The sequence below is a fragment of the Musa acuminata genome, chromosome BXJ3-9 (assembly GCF_036884655.1).
Source record: "Musa acuminata AAA Group cultivar baxijiao chromosome BXJ3-9, Cavendish_Baxijiao_AAA, whole genome shotgun sequence".
NCBI lineage: Eukaryota > Viridiplantae > Streptophyta > Magnoliopsida > Zingiberales > Musaceae > Musa > Musa acuminata.
Window position 1 is genome coordinate 33,863,948 of NC_088357.1, and position 20,410 is coordinate 33,884,357.

At 37.4% G+C, this 20,410-nt stretch overlaps 1 protein-coding gene across 2 annotated transcripts; it reads left to right on the forward strand.

Annotated features, from left to right (window-relative positions):
- The first annotated feature begins 561 nt into the window (after positions 1-561).
- Positions 562-14,390, forward strand: LOC103998380 (outer envelope protein 80, chloroplastic). Of its 2 annotated transcripts, XM_009419842.3 has the most exons (16): positions 562-1,141; positions 1,973-2,066; positions 2,730-2,812; positions 2,953-3,050; positions 3,159-3,228; positions 4,282-4,375; positions 4,811-4,892; positions 4,983-5,018; positions 6,502-6,655; positions 6,717-6,860; positions 9,194-9,264; positions 9,406-9,484; positions 9,576-9,691; positions 12,620-12,767; positions 13,545-13,614; positions 13,886-14,390. In XM_009419842.3, exons 1-16 carry the CDS (start codon positions 635-637, stop codon positions 14,038-14,040), a joined length of 2,001 nt encoding a protein of 666 aa, XP_009418117.2. In that variant the 5' UTR covers positions 562-634; the 3' UTR covers positions 14,041-14,390. The 2 variants fall into 2 exon arrangements, with proteins under 2 accessions (XP_009418117.2, XP_018674107.2); XM_018818562.2 differs by lacking the exon at positions 1,973-2,066 and having other exon boundaries at positions 802-1,141; positions 2,722-2,812.
- Positions 14,391-20,410: the final 6,020 nt, after the last annotated feature.

Genomic DNA, 20,410 nt, shown 5'->3' on the forward strand with positions numbered 1-20,410 from the left:
ATTGATCATCTAATCATTTAATAACTATCAGCGCACGAGAACACCCTCAAACTTTTAATGAATAGTCGTTCCACCAAACTAATCATCTCATCATTAAGTTGGTCCAGAAAATTGACTGAACGGATAGGGGAGAGAACACACAAAGAAATTTAATTATCAATTTACATAGACACTCGAAATTCTGGTCCTTTAACTACTTTGATCATTAACTTATTCTTTAGTTGAGAAAAAAAAAAAGATCACTCATTATTAAACTCGAAATTTTAATTTTTTTTTGACTTGTGCTTTAATCATTAAGAAGTTTTTTCAAGAAAAAAAGACCACTTGTTATGAAAAGAATTGAATGATTCAAGTTCTACTTTAAGGCACAAACGAGTTTTGTAGTTTTACAAGTAATTCTCGTACGTGTAATGTGAGTTATTATTTTGATGAATTAATGGAAACAAGGAGACCGTATTAACCGGTCATCCGTTTGAGCCGATCTAATCTCCATCCGGTTCAACCGAACCGTACAGTTTTCAGTGGACCGTGGAACCCTCGAACCACAAAACGCCGGATGCCGGTGATGGCGGTCTCCTAGGGTTTTAGCACTCGGCTCCGCTCTCTCGCCCTCCCTCTTCTCCTCGCCTCGATCATGGTGAGAAACGAAGGCATACGATTCGTCTCCTCCTCCATCAAGATTCCTGCGGCCTCGTCGTGGCCCCCGTCATTCCGCCCACTCCTCCACTCCTCTCTTTTCGCGCGTCACACCCTCTCCTTCCACCTCGACCGGGCCAAAGAGGCGATCCACAGATTCCTCACCTCGCTTCCGAATAAATGGCCGCACCCTCCGTTGCTGTGCTTGTCGTCGCTCGCCATGGCACGGCCGGAGGCGGAGCCGAACCCCCGGCGGCACGGGAGGGAGGACGAGGAGCGGGTGCTCATCAGCGAGGTTCTGATACGGAACAAGGATGGGGAGATGCTGGAGAAGGCCGATCTGGAGGCGGCCGCCGCAGGAGCGCTCAAGTCCTGCCGGCCCAATTCGGCGCTCACGGTGCGAGAGGTGCAGGAAGACGTCCACAGGGTCATCCAAACCGGGTTGTTTTCCTTGTGCATGCCTGTTGCCTTCGACACCAGGGACGGTATCCGGCTGGTCTTTCAGGTAAAGATCCAAATCAATGGTATTTCTTGATTAATTTGGGTTCCGATATAAAAGGAAAAAGAGGACATTTATGGGAAAAAAAACAGATTTTCATTTGTTGATTGCTGCAATGGTTCCTATTTGTACCTGCTTCCGATTAATTTTATCAATGAAAAACCTTACTAGTTGCATAAATATGTCTTTGTTTTTACCCAAGACACTATAAACATATTTCATCGCATTTGAAAATTACTTAATTTCTAATCAATTGCCAAAATTATGTTCCTATAGTCCTACCATTTCAATCAACATTTGTTTTTACTTTCATCATCCGGGTGCCATCAAGAGCTAACATGTTAGGAAGTTTTAGACATTATTATTATCGTTGTAGTTGTAAAGTTTTCTTTGCTTGTTTGTTATTAGATTCCTATCACCAATCATTCATGGACATCGTTCCATGTATAATCATAGGATCCAGAGCTGATTGAATATGTGACCCTCAGTGAAACTAAAATGAAGACATATTGTTGCCAAAAGCCCAAAATAGTGAAGTGCATGTTTACAACTTCACATTCTGGTTGATAGCAAAAACAAACTCATTTTTATAATTTTTACCATTTTCAGTAGTATCCTGTTTATAAGAAATAATCACTGAGGACTGACTGTTTTTCTCAACTTGAACATGAATTTGTGTAGTGGTACTGGGTTTGTTCTTATTGACATCTTGCTTTAACTTTTCCTAAACAATTTTGTTGTACAAAATTTTCATTCAATTTTCCTTTTAGGTCAATGTTAGTTCATCAGTGCACTGCATGGTTAATGAAGTCTAGCATGATATGTATTTTTTACCAGGTAGAACCTAATCAGGAATTCCGAGGATTGATTTGTGAGGGTGCAAATGTCCTCCCTTCAAAGATTTTGGAAGATGCTTTTCGTGATGGATATGGTAGGTTCTTGATGTAGTCTCATCTTTATGGGGGTTATCTTGCCACTACCTGCAGATGTTGCATTTGTTTGGACATGATTCAGAGCGACTTAAATGCACCTTGAGAATATAGTTTTAAAGAGCCAGTTTATATTGCTATAAAATGCTAGACAGAAGGATGTATCGAATTGCAAATTTTTGGTCAAGGTTCACGTATATTATCAGTGATTGTTAGAAAGGTTACGATGAATTTTACTTGTATGTTTCTTTATGTACTATATTAATATTCTTTTAGGGCTATGTCCCGCATTATCTCCAGCTTGTCCATTATTCACTACAATGATGATCCATGACGTTTGGCCTCGTCCCCTCTCCATTCATTTGATGTGTTGATGCTGCTTGAAATTATATCTAAATTTGGCATGTCTAACACCTGAGGTTTTACAAGTTGATATGACTATGTGATGTTTATACTAATATCTTGTAAATTTTTGCATTTGCATGTGAACCATCTTAATATTAATTAGGTTGAGATTCATTATTACGCTAGTGGTTTGTAATACAAGTGATCGATGGCAGGCTTTGTAATATTTAGTGGATTGTACTTTTCTTTTTGCTCCATTTACTTTTATCTAACTAAAGTTCTAAATTATTAATGTGCCATGTTTTTGTCAAGTTATGCAGGACAAATTGTAAACATAAGGCATTTAGATCAAGTGATCAATTCCATTAATGGGTGGTATCAAGAACGTGGGCTAACTGGATTGGTTGGTGAAGTCAACTCACCTGATGGTTTTTCTTTTGTTATATAGAGTTATATGCAATTAATAATATCACAAAGTAAGGCTTATGTCAATGCTCTGATGAACATATTAACCTGATAATCACAATTTAATTGTTTTTGCAGGTATCATATGCTGAGATCCTTTCAGGAGGGATAATTAGGTTAGAAATTTCAGAAGCTGAGGTCAATAACATCACCATTCGTTTTCTTGATAGAAAAACGTAAGAAACCTACCATTGAATGAATTTAGAACCTAAATACCGTAGGAACAACTTAATTTTTTATCTCCTGATAATTGTTTTTTTTCCTTTTCTTGATAATTAATTCAGAGGTGAACCAACTGAAGGGAAAACAAAACAGGAAACTATACTTCAACAGCTCATAACAAAAAAAGGGCAGGTCAAAATATGGCTGCATTTATGGTTTTGTATATTTTGGTCTACAACTTTTGATGTGCATTCACTTTATTATTATTATTATTATCTTTCTTAGGCCTTTGCTTTTTGCTCAGAAAAAATAAATCTCACAATTTGTGTTATTGGAAAGTTAGTGCAATGAAATAAATTCAGTCGGAGCCTTATTCTGCATTTGGCTGATAATTTAATCAAATAAGGCACTAGATCGTGTTTCATGTTCTAAATTAATGTCTTTTATTATATGCAACATTATTGAGTAGACAATTATATCATTGAAAGAAAATAGATGATTATGGAAGAGTAACATATGATAATAACTTTTTAGTGAACTTATACACATGCAAACTTTAGGTTAGCATATTACATGCTATGCATGTGCCATTGTAAAGGCCATGTCATATTATGCCTCTTGGTCCCAATGAACATGCACATTTTATGGTGCAAGCTAATCTGCTGTGACAGACTAGAAGTTTTTCGGAGGACGTGGCAGTAGCTCATTGGTAGAGCTTATTGGGCCCATCTTGGGTCTCCAGGAGTCAAAGTGTAGTCCAGAAATTAGGCTAAGGGCCGATGTGATCTTTATTATGTTGTTGAATGGACACCTGCCGCATCTTGACAATTTCAAAGGCCATATGACCAGAGACAGTTGAGCCTTCATTCTTTACATAAGCTGGTACATAGTGCACATCAGTGTTCTATGCTTTTACTTCTCTGGGGCAGTACTGCATGTTATCTCTTATTGAAATCACTGCAATGCTGGATTGATGTTACTGCATGTTTGTGTGAAGAAATTATGAAGTACATTATTGTCTGATAAAATTACTACGTCTAAGATGTCAAACAGATCGTGCACCCTTTTATATGTTCATTACATTTGTGAGTAATTGTCAGATAACAAACTTGACAGAAAGCAAATCTTGGTATTTTTTCTTAAAGAGACTCTTGAGTTCTATTAGCAGCAACGACTAGGATTTGTAATGGATTTATAATGTCTTCTTGACTATTTCATATTTTCTGTTCAACATTGCCTAAACAGGTATACAGTAGGTTACAGGGAAAAAGAGATGTTGAGACGATATTAACAATGGGAATAATGGAAGATGTTACAATTATTCCACAGCCTACTGCAAGTATTTGACACTCTCTGTTACTGGAAGATGTTTATTTTTTTTATGTCACATTAATATCAAACCAAATTTTTTATGATTTATCATATTTTCTTTTTGCAATTTCTACAATGGTCATGCTACTTTAATAACTTAAGAATTCCAGAGTATTGTCGGTTATCAAGTTGTATTGTTTTTTTCTTTTAACTATCAATATATTTTGTAAATTTTATTTTCTAGCTCTTCTTTGTTCTTTATAGAAATTTTTGACATCTTTTCTCATGTTTTACCCAGAATATAAATAATATGACCTTTTTTGCTTCACTTAATTAAAAAAAAATAATGCTGTTTACTTATTTTTCAAATACTTGCTAAATACAGAATTGTGGTGCTAGTGTTAGCTTTGGTTGTCTTCTATCTCAATGGACCCTAACTAATTATACTCTTATTTTGAATTAGATCCACGGAAGGTTGATTTAGTTATGAATCTTGTAGAACGTCCTAGTGGTGGTTTCTCTGCAGGTGGTGGAATTTCAAGTGGGTAAGTGATGTTAAGGGGAAGTATTCATTTGAATTTGGTTCTACAACAATGCGCATAATGGTAGCAATAATTACTTGGTGGTATGTGTAGGATAACAAGTGGACCCCTTTCAGGACTGATCGGCAGGTAATGTTTATTACCTTGTTTTATTCACCAATGAACTATTTTTCTTGCTTTTTGCATGACATCAACCATGAAGTCAATGATCCCTATGCTTGTAGTGCCATCAGCTATGTAAGTGCATGAATTTACCTCAGTACACTGTGTAATCAAATATATTTTAGAACAATTAAAATCCATGGATGTTGAACTTCTCTGCTTCTCAAAGCTCAGGTATTATGCTCTTGTAGTTTTAAGGTTTTGATGCTTTGTTTTTTAATTCTTAAGTTCTTCAAAAATATTCTTTGCCTCTTCATTATTCTCACAGCCTAAATATATTTGGTAATGTAGTTTTTCTTATTCCTTTGCTATGTGGCAATCAAGGTTTGCCGTACCGGACTGTACCGCCCGGTACGGGCGGTATGTACCGGTCCGACAGGCTAGCGGTACGCGGACCGCCCTGTACCGGTCCGCCCGTACCGAGCACTGTAGCAGTGCACTGTAGCACTGTAGCACTGCTACAGTGCTCGGTACACCTGGGTGTACCGAGCGGTATACCGTACCATACCGGTACCGAGCCCGTGTCGAAATGCCGGTACGGTACGGTACGGCGAACCTTGGTGGCAATATCTATTGGCCATGTGTTTCTCTATTGTTATATGGTATGTTTCAAGGTCTTTTGAACAAGGTTTGTCGTACCGAGGCATACTGCTCTGTACGGGCAGTATGTACCAATTCGACTGAGGACTGGGATAGGTAGTACATTAGTATGTCCCTTCGTACTGTGTTGGTACACTTGGTACAGCTTGATATGTATCGTACCGAGAGTTGGTTGGTACATTGGTATGGACCAGTAAGGGGAACCATGATTTTGAAGTATTTTTGGTATTTCAAAATGAGCCTGAAATCAACTATTTGTATGGAAATATAGATACTTTTGGTTGAAAGCTTTGTCATAGCAAATGACCATAGTAGTTATTAATTTATATTACATAACTCTTATTTGCATGTTAGGAAGGAAGAGATAAAACAGCATTTATGTTAATTTTTTATTTTGAATACTTGATTTAACATTTATTCAAAGCCAAACTCTTCCTTGATAGAGTCATTATTATTAGTTGTGCTAAGATGTTAGGCATGTATTAACGTCAATCATGTTTTCTATTTGATTATTTTAAATAAGCCTTTACTAGCAAATGTGAATTGATGAGATCCTTACATTTATTTACAAAAAAGTACATGTGTAAAAATTGTGATAAGAAGACAGTGCTATTGTAGTTTGTTAGTGTATGTACTGTTGAATTACCTCTACTTGGATGGTCATGCATAAGTGGTTAAGCAAGCAAGCGGCTAATGATTTATCATACATGCATAGTATTATTGAAATATTCCCAAAGTAGATGGTACAGCCTTGAAATTAATTAAATTTGTTTACAGTCTCAATTGACCTCCAGACTTTGTCAAATTGAATCCATATGATCTGCTGTTCTATTTTTTCATTTTGTTGCAGCTTTGCTTATTCTCATAGAAATCTATTTGGGAGGAACCAAAAGCTCAATCTTTCACTAGAAAGGGGGCAAATCGACTCGATATTTCGCATAAATTATACTGATCCGTGGATAAATGCAGACAATAAAAGAACATCCAGGACAATCATGGTTCAGGTAATTATATCGATTAGATATATGTTTTTGACAATCAATCATCTTTCCTTCTTGTTATCAGAATTCTCGGACTCCTGGAACACTAGTACATGGAAATAATCAATCTGATCATGGTGGCCTAACCATTGGACGAGTTACTGCTGGAATTGAATACAGTCGACCTTTTAGACCAAAGTGGAGTGGTACCGTTGGTCTTATTTATCAGGTATATAGTTTAGATCCTATTGTTCGTTTCTGGTACTAGCCTGCTGCATATGACACCATTTATTTATTTGTCTGATACATGTATAACTGATGTATATATACATATTGTGTTATATGGATATTTGGATTAGAGTTTTTAATTTCGAATGATACTGCCCATACTGGGCGGTACATACCGGTCTGCCAATAGACCGGTACACGGACCGCTACTGGGCGGTACCATCGATTGGGGCTGTTTTCGTCCCATTACTACCCCAAATCAGATGGTGATAGTCGATTTCAACCGTCGCCGGCTGCTACCAGGCGGTATTAGCCTAGGGAGAAGGAAGAAGAGGGAGAAGAAAAGGGAGAACCTAGAGATCCGGCGTCGCTCTCCCTCGATGATCCTGATCTATCGTCGCCCTCACAAACTGGATGTTGCAAATGAGATGTTGCCTCCTCGTCTGAGGCGACGAGGCCTCGACGTCGTCGACGACTTCTAATCCACATGGGAAGAAGCCTCGGCGTGGGGAGAAGAAGCCTCTGCGTGGGGAGAAGAAACCTCGGCAACGTCGGCGACTTCTCCTAATCCGCACGGGGAGAAGAAACCTCGGCGATGTCACCGAGGTTTCGAGGTTTTCTTCTCCCCACGTGGGGAGAAGAAACGACGCGACGTCGCCTCAACGTTGTCCCCCCTTTTTTTTTAACTTTTTTGATATATATATATATATATATATATATATATATATATATATATATACGTCGAGTAGTATGCCAGAGCATATCGCTTGGTATACTCATACCATACTGTACCGAGCTGAACTCGATACTCCGGTATGGTATGAAATCACGAACCTTGATATGGATTATATAATTTGGTAATAGTACTTGTATTTGGTGTTTGTACAACATATGTCCCTTTGTTGTCATCAGGATATGGAAAAATTCACATTTTTACTATTGCAATGTTGAACCTCCAGATTTCCTGAACATGGGAAAATAGTTTTACAACTTCTCATTTGGAATTTCATGTACTTGTGTTTGCTTGTAAGTTTGAAAAGACAATAGTCTAGATAATTAATATGAAATGGCAAAATTGCCATTACTGTCCATGGGTAAGTGATCTGAACATCAAGTAGTAAGCGCACTAATGATATCAGTCTGTATGATCTGAAAATTAATTTTATTGTGTCTGAAACATAAACTGTTTACCAGTAAGTTTTCTAAAGACACTGGAACTATATGATTTGCTTCCAAGATATTTATCATCCACATGGAAACTGGATTATAACTCCTTGATCCTCATCATGATTTGAATACGCTAGAGTTACTGTTCTAATATTTTTTAATATTCATAATTTCTTATATCCAGTATGGATTATTTTTGGGATTTTTTAACCTCTTTCACTTAATTACTGATGCCTTTGTTTGGTTCACTTGGATTAGTAGGATTCTTTTATCTGATGTGGGATCTCAGGCTTCACAGGCACCACTAACACTGTCCAAATTGTGCTTTTCTTTGGCATCAATGTTTCTACATTGTATAATATCAATGACTGATGCTCTGGTGTCATACATGCAGTGGTGTATTTTTCTGCTCGGGAATCCATGAGAGCTTTGCACCAAATAAACCGTTTCAGTTTTCCAATCACACAACCTGAAACTGGTTCAAGTAACTGAAAAACCAACTGAACTGCACAGATCACTTGGTTGAATTCATTAGTCAGATTTTATTATCCAAGAAATTAGATACTTACCCTATGCCAAATCTTTATTATTTTTTATTAGTCTAGGCACTAGAAGATGAGAGCAAAATTTTTAGCATTAAAGAAGTCATGGCAGCATTCTGACGACCTCATTGAGCTTCTGCTCTTGGATTGATGACCTCATCTCATCTCTCAATATATTTCTTGGAATGGAAAATTTGCAAAGTGTTGACGTGTTGTGGCACGGTGGCATTAACAAATGCTCCAGTTAAGCTGAAATTGAAACTGATCCAATCTTAAAGAAAATAGCCGAACCAAACTTAACTAGATCCTCCAGTTCAGCTGGGTTTTTCCAATTTTTTGGTTGGTTTAACAGTTCATCATATTTGTTGCATGAAGAGCCTGGCACCACATGGACTTTTATACCATCCGATATACAGGGGAATTATGACGATCACATCAAGTTTAACTTACGTAGCATAAGGCAACTTGAATTTCTACCATTTATAAGAGAGAAGCAAAAGCTAAGATCTTATGATGTCAACAAAATTTAAGATCTTAGTATGTAATTCTTGATTCACTCGTCTTTTCTCTTGTTTGTACTTTTATTTCTGCTCCCTAATGTATATTGCAATTTATACTGTGTTAGCGTGCTGGTGCTCGTGATGATAAAGGTGAACCCATTATAAAAGACTTCTACAGCAACCCATTAACTGCTAGGTATCTAGTTCTTCATTTACCTCTCAGTGGCAATCTGAGCCTCAGTGTTTAATAAATATGCTGCAATTTCTTTGTATATTGTTGTACACTTTGTAGTTAAGTGTTTTGGAATCTTATATTTTTGTTCACATGATATTTCAGTGGCAATGCTTATGATGAAATGCTGATTGCAAAGTTGGAAAGTGTCTATACAGATTCTGGTGATCGTAGCTCCTCAATGGTCGGTCTTCTTTTAGCCTTTAATTTAATTATGTTAGATGATTTCATTGGCCTGATTGTTATTTGATCTTCCATTGTCATTTTACTTCCAGTTTGTGCTCAACATGGAACAAGGACTTCCCTTCCTTCCCGAGTGGCTGTATTTCAACAGGGTCAGTGCTCGTGCTAGACAAGGCTATGAACTTGGGCCTGCACGCCTTATGCTTAGGTATGACTCTTTAGTGATATTTTAGCACTATGAATATTGTTGATATAAGATGAATATGAGTGAATGTACGTTGTGACTGTGGAAAGCCAGAAAATTTCTATTTTTGGATGGTGATTTGTTTTCTTATAACTACAGGAATGGATAGTATTTTCAGAAGCTTTACAATTACTTTTTTGGGCCACAACTTGAATATATAATTACTTGAGCAAAATCTATATGCAGTTTTGCCATGAGGAATGTTTATTATACTTGTACATCTCATGATACACTCCTTGTAAGTAATATTCATACTTGGACTGACATACACCCTGTGAATGTGAACAGGAAGCCTGCAATGGCTAAATGGTGGTGTGTGAACTACTTTAAACTGATTAAGATCAATCAAGTAGTTCAATATAATCATAGTGACTTTTGGTTTTTGAGGAATGTTTGACTATTTTGATAAGTGGAATATATTGTGTAACATATGGCAAGTGGGGTTTTTGTTATTCTTATGTGGAACTTCATTTTTAGGAATGTTGGACTTAAAACAATTGGGCTTGTGAAATAAGGTTGCCTATTCATGCTCTTTCTCTTGTGCTTTTAATTCATTCCATCATATTTATGGATTGGATTTTGGGGTCATCTGATAGAAGCCACAACTATTTGAAAAAGTTCTTTACAAATCTAGAATTTATTATTCATACCTTGTGCAAGTCAGACATAACCAGTGATTTAAAAAGTGCTAGGCGCCAAGGTTCAAAAATGCCCGAGGCGCTAGGCGCTTGCCCGAGCGAAGTGAGGCGCTAAAATATAAAAATATATAATATAATTAATAAATATAATTATTTATATTTTTAAATAAAAATATGTTATTAAATTAATCTAATAAATACAAATACTATTACTAGTATATAGTATACTGTTAACATTATACTATCGAAAGAGGAGAAGAGTGTAAGGGAAGAGTCGGAAGACCGAGGGTGTTGACTGAGAAGAGCGGGAGCGGCAACTGCGAGCGATGACAGTAGCAGCGGCAACAGCGAGCAACGATAGCGAGAGCGGCAAGCGGCGACAGTGGCACCGGCAGCAGCGAGCAACGGGAGAGGGAGTGGAAGCGACGAGCGGAGACAGTGGCAACGGTAGCAGCGAACAGTGGGAGCGGGAGCGGAAGCGGCGAGCGGAGACAGTGGCAACGGTAGCAGCGACAACAGGAGCGGGAGCGGCGACAGTGGGAGCGACAGCGGTAGCGGTGAGCAGCGGCAGCGAGAGTGGTGAGCGGCGACAGCGAGCAGCTGCGGTAGTCGCGTGAACGGCGAGCATGGCTAGGGTTGGGGAAGTCACGCTGATATCGGTGCTTTAGTTGGTTCGTTTGAACCAACTAAAGCACCGGAGATCTAACCAAACCTCAAACGCTGGTTCGGTCGCCTGGTTTAACCCAGGCGCTCGCCCGAAGTGCCCGACGCCTGGGCTCGAGCGAGCGCCCAGGCGGTGCCTCTTTGAAGCGCGCCGCCTGGAAATGAGGCTCGAGCGCCTAGGCGAGTGCCCGAGCGCCTTTTTAAATCACTGAACATAACCTATATTAAAATGCTTGAGTAGGAATTAACAAACACAGTCAATGTTCTAATGACCAGAAAACATTATCATATTTTCTTTTGTGGACTTGGGAGATGATCAATGTTCCATATTCATGTTTGTGCTTTGTGCGGGACACATTATTTAAAGTACAACTCAGTGCATCAAATGATTGACCTGAAAAGGCAAGAAAATTTATACTCATGCAGAAAAGAAAAATAAATGTACATTTAAAGGATTCAAAAAGAGTATGCATATTCTCCTAAGGTGGGAAGATAGGTCAATGATGTGCTTTACTAGCATAGAAAAATAAAGATTTTTTTTTATCTGATGATGAGAAAGATGTTGAAAGCCCTTATATTATAATAAGATAGGGAAAAAAGGTATAGTCTAAAGCCTGTCAGTGGGTTGAAAACTAGTGACTTTAACCCTGTATCCTGTAACCCACATCTTAATATCTTAATTAGAAAATCATTATTACAAGTGATAGCACATTGTTTAGAACTTATGAACTGTCATTTTACTTAGATGAGGAAATGCAAGCAAAGGTAATCGATGAGGTAATGCAAGCAAAGGTATCCTTGCCTTTTCCCTTTAACCATATTAACTTCATATATTAACTTCTGCTGTGGTTCATGACACAGTGCTCTATGTGTGCTTGTGCACTTGGGATGGTAACAGCAACAATGGTGGTCCATGAGAACAAAATTCTTTTACTAATAAAAAAAGGAAATAACATAAGCATAGGTTTAGAATTTATGGTTCAGACGCCTATTGGTCGGCATTCAAGCAATTTTAGCATGTAAGATCTTTATAAATAAATGTGTTTGCTTGATCTCAGATGTCTAATATGGATTTGAATGCTTTGAATGGTTCAATTCTAATGAACATTTAAGCAACTGCATTGGTAAGAGTTAATGGCTCCCATGAGACAACTAGGGTGAAGATGATTCATAGATGACAACTTTGATGGATCATATTTCAGTACTTCATGCTAGCTGCTAAGGATCTCAAGTCATGCCTTTACTTTTTGTGGTCATTGTTAAGTTGCATCACTTAGATGATTGAACATCTATATTTTAACCACTAGAAAAGGAAATGGAAGTGATCTCATCAACTACAGGTATGTTTGTTAAAAATTCCTATACAGCATGCCACATTCCTTATTTATGAACCCCTTTTTTCTTTTATGATTTTCATCTCATAAGTAAGAAATAGGAGATAGTGTAGTTAGTATATGGCAACCTTTTTGATGTACATCTAATTCTTTCTGACTCTGTTAATTATAAAACATTCAGCTGATTTTGCTACTACATTCCATGCACAAACAACTCCATACATATAAAAATACTAACCTGCTTCTGTGGATCACAGTGTTTCTGGAGGCCATGTGTTTGGCAAGTTTTCTCCTCATGAAGCATTTGCTATTGGTGGGACAAACAGCGTAAGAGGTTATGAAGAAGGTGCAGTAGGTTCTGGCCGTTCATATGCTGTTGGCAGTGGAGAAATCTCCTTTGGCATGGTAAGTTTTGAGTTTTGTTTATTCTATAATGTACTTTCAATGTAATTGTGAGCCATTAACTGGAATAGAATAATGGAGAAGCATTAATAGGAAAGTATTATATCTGCTTAAATCACTTGTATTTTAATACTATTTAAGTGACCATTTCAATTATAAGAAATATGGAAATAATTAGGTACTAGTTGGTATCTATGGCTTGTGTCTGCCCCATTGCAAGTTTAGGTTCATATATAACTTGTAACATTGCTAAAACATTCTTCATACTTGTCTCTCCCAATACCATGACAGCTTTAATGTTTAATATCTTACAGCATCTGTTACAATGTTGACGTAGAGGAATAATCTTGATGGGGTATAGTTGGATATTAAATCACTTGAGCCTTTTTGCTTCTGCTGACTGCCTTTAGAACTGATACACCAACTTTGGCTGCTGCCACAACACTCAGAATTTGGTAGACAAAGTGATTCAAGTCTGCCCAAGCCATCTAGTTGCCTGGAAGCAAAGATGCCAACAACTTAAGATTGCAGCGAGAAATTAAAGAGAGTGCATACCTCATCTAAAAACATCCATTGTTTGGAAGTTAACCTCTTTTGATTGCTTGAACCTCAAAATGATAAGATACACCTTTGGTGTTATTTCTGTCACAAAGTTTGAATGTGATTCATAGCAGTCTCTGGGACCCTCGGACAACCCTCGTAGCTGTTGTGTTTGTCAATTCTAATCGCAAGTCTCATCTTCACATTCTTGCATCAACTTTTTTCTATTCTTGTTTGTAGTATGGGCCACTGGAAGGTGTGCTGTTTGGAGACTATGGAAGTGATCTTGGTTCAGGTCCTACGGTGCCTGGTAAGTCTACGACTAAGAAATTTAAACTTCTCTTCTACATTTGAAGGGTTCAGTAATATATCATAAGTATATTCTGATGATAAATCAAGCAAGGTCCAAAAAGCCTCCTACCTTATGATTTGCTTCCTGGAGGAAAGTAGGAGTCAATTAAGTTCCATTTAATGCAGTATACTGTGTGTAGGTAGATATGATATTTCCAGTGATTTGGTAAATACATAAGAATGGAAAAATTAATATTGCTATCTCGCTTGCTGACCCTCGTGTTGTACAGGTGATCCGGCTGGGGCACGGGGGAAGCCAGGCAGTGGTTTCGGTTATGGGATTGGTATTCGTGTGGATTCACCGTTGGGGCCTCTCCGCCTTGAGTATGCATTTAATGATAAAAATGCAAGGAGGTTCCACTTTGGAGTAGGATATCGCAACTAGATGATGCCCTCGGACTTTCAGCTACTACAGAATCTCCACTTTGGAGTTGGATATCACAAGTAGATGATGCCCTTGGACTTTCAGCTACTACGGAATCTCCACTTTGGCATTGGATGTCGCAATTAGATGATGCCCTCGGACTTTCAGCTACTACGGAATCTTTCATATTGTATGTATAATCTTTCTGACGCATGCAGCTGCAGTTTTGATAATCTAGTGTATGTGGACAACATCAACCGTGTAGATCTCAAGGTATGCAACTATGAACTATTTTTGTCTTCAGTCGAAACAGAAGTTTGCTACATAGTGGAGAGAGCCAGTTATCTTTCTTGGCTTGCAATCTTGACTTACATGATGCTTTGAAATCAGATTATTATTCTTTCAGAAATTTTATTCCAACCTTGTACATGATGCACTTGACGGTACTCTGTGTTGCAGAGGATCGGTGCCGAATCCACAAGAAAAACTGTTTCAGAGTTCAAAGCACGAGAGATCACCAAAGACCACATTAAAGCCTTAGGAAGTGGGCACTCGGCCTATGGGGTCGGTAGTATTGACTGCTTCGAAGAGGATGACGAGTTGTCATCTGTGATCGAGTGAGAGCAGTCGTTGTGAAACAGGGCTATCCATCTTCGTATCCTATCGACCAAACTTCAATGGCCAACCAGAGGTTGCCACTTCACTTCCCTAGTCAAACCTTCACATAACACGACCCTTGTGAAACAGGGTTATCCATTTTTATCTTCTTCATGCTTATTGCCAACTTGACTCTCCAGACCATTTTTATCATCTTTTTCGGATTTGGGCTAGTCACCATTTCTCACTCCCTTGGTTCGACCCCACTTCTCCTCTAAAGAGGCTACAGTTGTTATTGTGAGGGAGGGAGGCTATCCCTTCGAGGGTAGTTTCCTCGATTAGTGGAGCCCAACAATCTACGAATACTAGATTGTTTTATTTGTCTTCGATATCTGACTTTGTTCTTTATTCCTCACAGAGATCTCATTCGAAGACTCTTCTATGTTATTTACAAGAAGGATAAAAAGATAAATATGTTAACAAATCATCCCAAACGAGAGAGAGGAATGAGCCTAGAGAGCAATCGAGGCTCTTGTCAAGGTACCATACTAGAGGAGGAGAGGTGGTCCTTAGTTTTAGTAGCCCATTGGAAGCATTTGATTGATCATTCACCCTCCTATAAAAGCCAAAGGAGATAGATTGAAGGCACCTCCCGCTCTCAAGGTGCCATGGAGTAAGCTCCCCACTCATCCTCTAAGAGGAAGCATCAAGATAGCCCAACACTCGTAGGCTGATGTCAAAACAATGTCCCGCATCCCTCTTGGGCTAATTGAGTGCTCCAGCTTGACTTTTTATATATGAACTCTATCCAATTAAGCAGGATGAGTTCATGTGCCAATTGTTAGGCTGCTAGGCTGATCTTACGAAGGATGAGTTCTCATTTGCGGGCGATATAGTGGAACTAAAGGGTTATGCATTCGAGCGTTACGAATGGGTTGTATTCATGAGACAGAGTCCCTCAACGATGCCCAAAAGCAGGTGATGACAACATTGAGCTCTTGAGATCTTGGGTTTGACACCTTTGACTTCTGTATTGGTTTTGACTAATGTCAATTTCTTTGTGTCCTTGGGTTTGGTGCCTTTGACTTCTTTATTAGTTTTGGCTAGTGTTAATTTCTATATTGCAAGGGCATCAGTTCATGATAGTGGTACTCGACCAAGCATCTATCACCTTAGCCATGATGATGGCCCTCCTTTGGAGCAAGAATAGCACCAAATTAGGCTAATTAAGGTAGATTATCCTATAATGGAGAATATGTTAGGATTAAGAGAACTAAGAGGAGGGGTGGGGGGGGGGGGGAGGGGTGGGAACTTTAACGTTTGTACGATGAAAGCATTTTCGATGAAAATCGTTTCGGAAAGTTCTTCAACTTAAAACTAAACAAAAGTATAGTTGAAGTAAAGCAACGAAAGCAGTTTGCAGTTAAGATAGAGAGCAGAATGTAAATGCAAACCGAGATTTAGAGTGGTTCGGTCAATCTTGACCTACATCCACTTTTGGCTTCCTCTTCCGATGAGGTCACCGACATCCACTAGAGGCCTTCCTTCAATAGGCGAAGGCCAACCACCCTTTCACAGCTTTACTCTTTTTGACAGGCTTAGGAGACAACCCTTACAGATTTTCACTCCTCTCTTGAATGATCAAAACTTAGAAGAAAAGAGGGAGAAGAATATCTAGCATTTTACAATAATTTTAAGCTCTCAAATTCTCAGAATAAATGCAAGCTTTCGGTGTCCTTTTATGCAGGAAAGGGTGGGGTTTACATAGGCCCCAATTAGTTTGAATTTGGAGCTCAAAAGTGTCATCTCCTAGATTTTCAGGGTCCTGGCGGTACCACTGCCAAAACTGGATGGTACCACTGCCTGACACTACTCAAAGATCGAGCTCAGGCGGTACCATTGCCTGGCTTCACTCAGAGACCGAGCTTAAGTGGTACCACTGCCTGACAGGGGTGGTACTACTGCCTGACTTCTCTTAGAGACTGAGCTTCTAGGCGGTGCCACCGTCGGCCAGGAAATCTGGGTCTGAATGGGCTGATTCATTCGGCCCAATTTGGGTTTGTCAAGGGTCCAATTAGCCCCAGATTAAGTTAATGGGATCACCTCCCATTCTTAACTTAATCTTCATGCTAACTATGATATTTAAGACATTAATACTACAACTCGTGTTTCGATGCGTTAATCGCTTCTTCCGACGAGCTTTCGGTGAACTTTCGGTGAACATCCGATGAACCCTCGGCGATGCTCCGACGGACTTTCAGCAAACTCCTGGACTTGCGACGATCCTCTTGGCGAGTTCCGATAAGCTTCTTTGGCAAGCTCCTGGACTTCTCGGATTTGTTCCCGCAGAACCTCCGACGACCGTCTGGACTTCCGTCGAACTCTCGAACCCCTAACATGATCTTAGTCTTGACTCTGGCACAACACCTGCTGCATGTCTTACTGCCATCGTAGTTAATTCTGCACACTTATCTCAACATATAAATTAGATAACCAAATAATAATTGATTTCATCATCAAAATCCGAGATTGAACAATCTCTCCCTTTTTGATGATGATAATCAATTAATGACGGAGTTAACATTAACTCCCCTTATCTATATGCCATACTTGAGATAAGTCATTCTTGAATTCAAAGCCTTTGAGTTCAAAAGACATATTGATAAGTTAAGTTCATTTAACCTTATCAATACTCCTATTATGATTCCTATCATGATGTATCTCTTTGAAAATGATGTCAAGGCTTGACATCCATTTTCACATCTTACATTTCAAATATGAAAAATAGCAATCGTAGCAATTCATCATATGGTAAGATATCAACATGTAAAATTACGATGTAAGCTCTTGATATCTTAACATAATGCAAATATTTCAAGTGTATAACAATCATAGCATTTCATCATATGGCAAGATATCAATATTGTAAAATTACGATGTAAGCTCTTGATATCTTAACACAATGCAAACATTTCAAGTGTATAACAATCATAGCATTTCATCACATAGTAAGATATCAACATTGTTACAATGCAAGCTTTTGATATATTAACATAATGCAAATATGACAATCATAGCAATTATAGCAATTCTATCATCAATTTACCACATATTTCTCCCCTTTTGTCATCAACAAAAAGGAGAATGATTTAAGCAAATTTTAAGCATAAGTGTGGTAATGATTCATGTTATAAAAAGGTTCATGTTATTTTTCAATAATAAGTGATAGGATACCAATTATACAAATTTTTTAAGCAAACATGATATGAAGATAGCTTTCATTGCTTCTTCCCTTTTATTTGTCATTAATGTTTTGCATTAAGGAGGAAAGCCATTGTGAACTTACTTGAACGAAGTTAAAATGATAAAAGATTAAATCATACTTCATTTTAAAAATCTTCCTTCATCAAGAAGGAATTCATAAGAAGGAATCATTTCATCAAATCCATTTCTCGAAAAAATATTTTTCACAAGGTAAATCTATGAGAGATGCATTTGTTAATTGATTCCATATGTCAAAATTCAATAATACGGAACAAACTCGATATGACATAGGCTTATAAAAGCTATATTAAGTCCAGAAGAGAAATACTAAATCATGTATTGTTAGGATCAAGAAATTTCGAAAGTGAAATTTAACACATTCATGCATTCAGATACATTTTTGCTATAGCTTTTCAAATGCTCATCATCATGAAAATTTTTGCATCAAAAACACATAATTTCTAATGTATTATTAAGGCATGTAATTGTGTAAAATTCTCATCATAGCAATTAAGAAAGTTCAAAAAATAAATTTAATAAGTTCATGCATTCGTACACATCAACATTCCTAATTCTCTTCTAATGAAATCAAATTGTTCTTCACTTAAAGGCTTTGTAAAAATATCAGCTAGTTGATGTTTAGTATCAATAAACTCTATAATTACATCATGATTAGTAACATGATCTCATATAAAGTGATGTCTAATATCAATATGTTTTGTTCTTGAGTGTTGAATGAGATTCTTTGTTAAACATATTGCACTTGTGTTATCACATTTAATGAAAATATTTTTAAGATGAACTTTATAATCTTCTAAGGTATTTTTCATCCATACAACTTATGCACAGCATGCACTAGCTGCAATATACTCACCTTCGGTTGTTGATAGTGCAACCGAGTTTTGTTTCTTAGATGATCAGGAAACAAGGGCATATCCCAAGAATTGACAGATTCTTGATGTGCTTTTTCTATCTAGTCTACACTCAGCAAAATACGTATCAACATAAGCAATTAACTCAAAATTCTCAGTTTTTGGATACCATAATCCTAGATTTGTGGTACCTTTAAAATATCTAAGTATTCTTTTAACTATTTTAAGATGAGATATCTTAGGGTTCGATTGAAACCTAGTACAAAGTCTTACACTGAACATGATATTTGTTCTAATTGTAGTGAGGTAAAGTAAAATTCCTATCATACCCCTATAAGTTTTTTGATCGAAGCTTTCTCCACTTTCATCAATTTCTAACTTAGTGGAGGTGCTCATAGGAGTGTTGATAGCTTTTGAGCTATCCATATTAAATCTTTTTAGCAAATTTAAAGCATACTTAGTTTGACTAATAAAGATGACATTGCTTAGTTGTTTAATTTGTAAGCCTAAGAAGAAAGTTAATTCTCCCATCAAACTCATTTCAAATCCAAGGCTCATAGTTTTAGCAAAAGATTCACAAAGAGATTTGTTCGTAGAACCGAAGATAATATTATCAACATAAATCTGAACAATGAGAAAATTATTTTCAAAAATTTTAATAAACAATATAGTATTAACCTTACCTTTTGAGAAATTATTTTCAATAAGAAAAGAACTAAGTCACTCATACCAAGCCCTTGGGGCTTGTTTTAAACCATAGAGAGCTTTAGTTAATTTAAATACATGATTAGGGAGGCTAATTATTTTCAAATCTAGGAGGTTGTTCAACATAAATTTCTTCAGAAATAAAGCCATTAAGAAAAGCTCTTTTAACATCCATTTGAAATAACTTAAAATTATTATCACTAGCATAGGCAAGGAGCATCCTTATGGCTTCTAATCGAGCCACAAGAGCGAAGGTTTCTTTGTATCGATACATTCTTCTTAGTTGAAACCTTTGGCGACTAATCTAGCCTTGTTTCTAACCATGATACCATATTTATCTTGCTTGTTTCTAAAGACTCATTTAGTACCAATAACTAATGGTCATTTGGCCTAGGAACAAGCTTCCACACCTCATTTCTCTCAAATTGATTTAACTCATCTTGCATTGCGATAATCCATGAATCATCTTTCATAGCTTCGTCAAAACATTTAGGTTTAATTTGGGAGAGAAAAGCGACGTTGGCATAAAAATTTTTAAGAGAAGAACGTGTTTGAACCCCCTTAGATGTGTCTCCTAAGATTAGCTCCTTAGGATGAGTATCTATATACTTCCAATCCTTAGGTAAGGATGTTTCGAAAGTGAATGCATCCAAGTTGCTAGTTGGAGAAGGGGTTTCATTTAAATTCAAAGAATCGAAATTAACATTATCATCAAAATCATTTTTCTTGATTTCGAAAATCTCATTAAAAACAACATGAATGGATTCTTCTATAATTAAAGTTCTTTTATTGAAAATACGAAAAGCTTTAGAAACCGAAGAATAACCAAGAAAAATTCCTTCATCGGATTTAGCATCAAATTTTCCTAAGACATCTTTTTCATTCAAGATAAAACACTTACACCCAAAAACTTTAAAATATGAAACATTGAGTTTTTTGTTATTCCACAACTC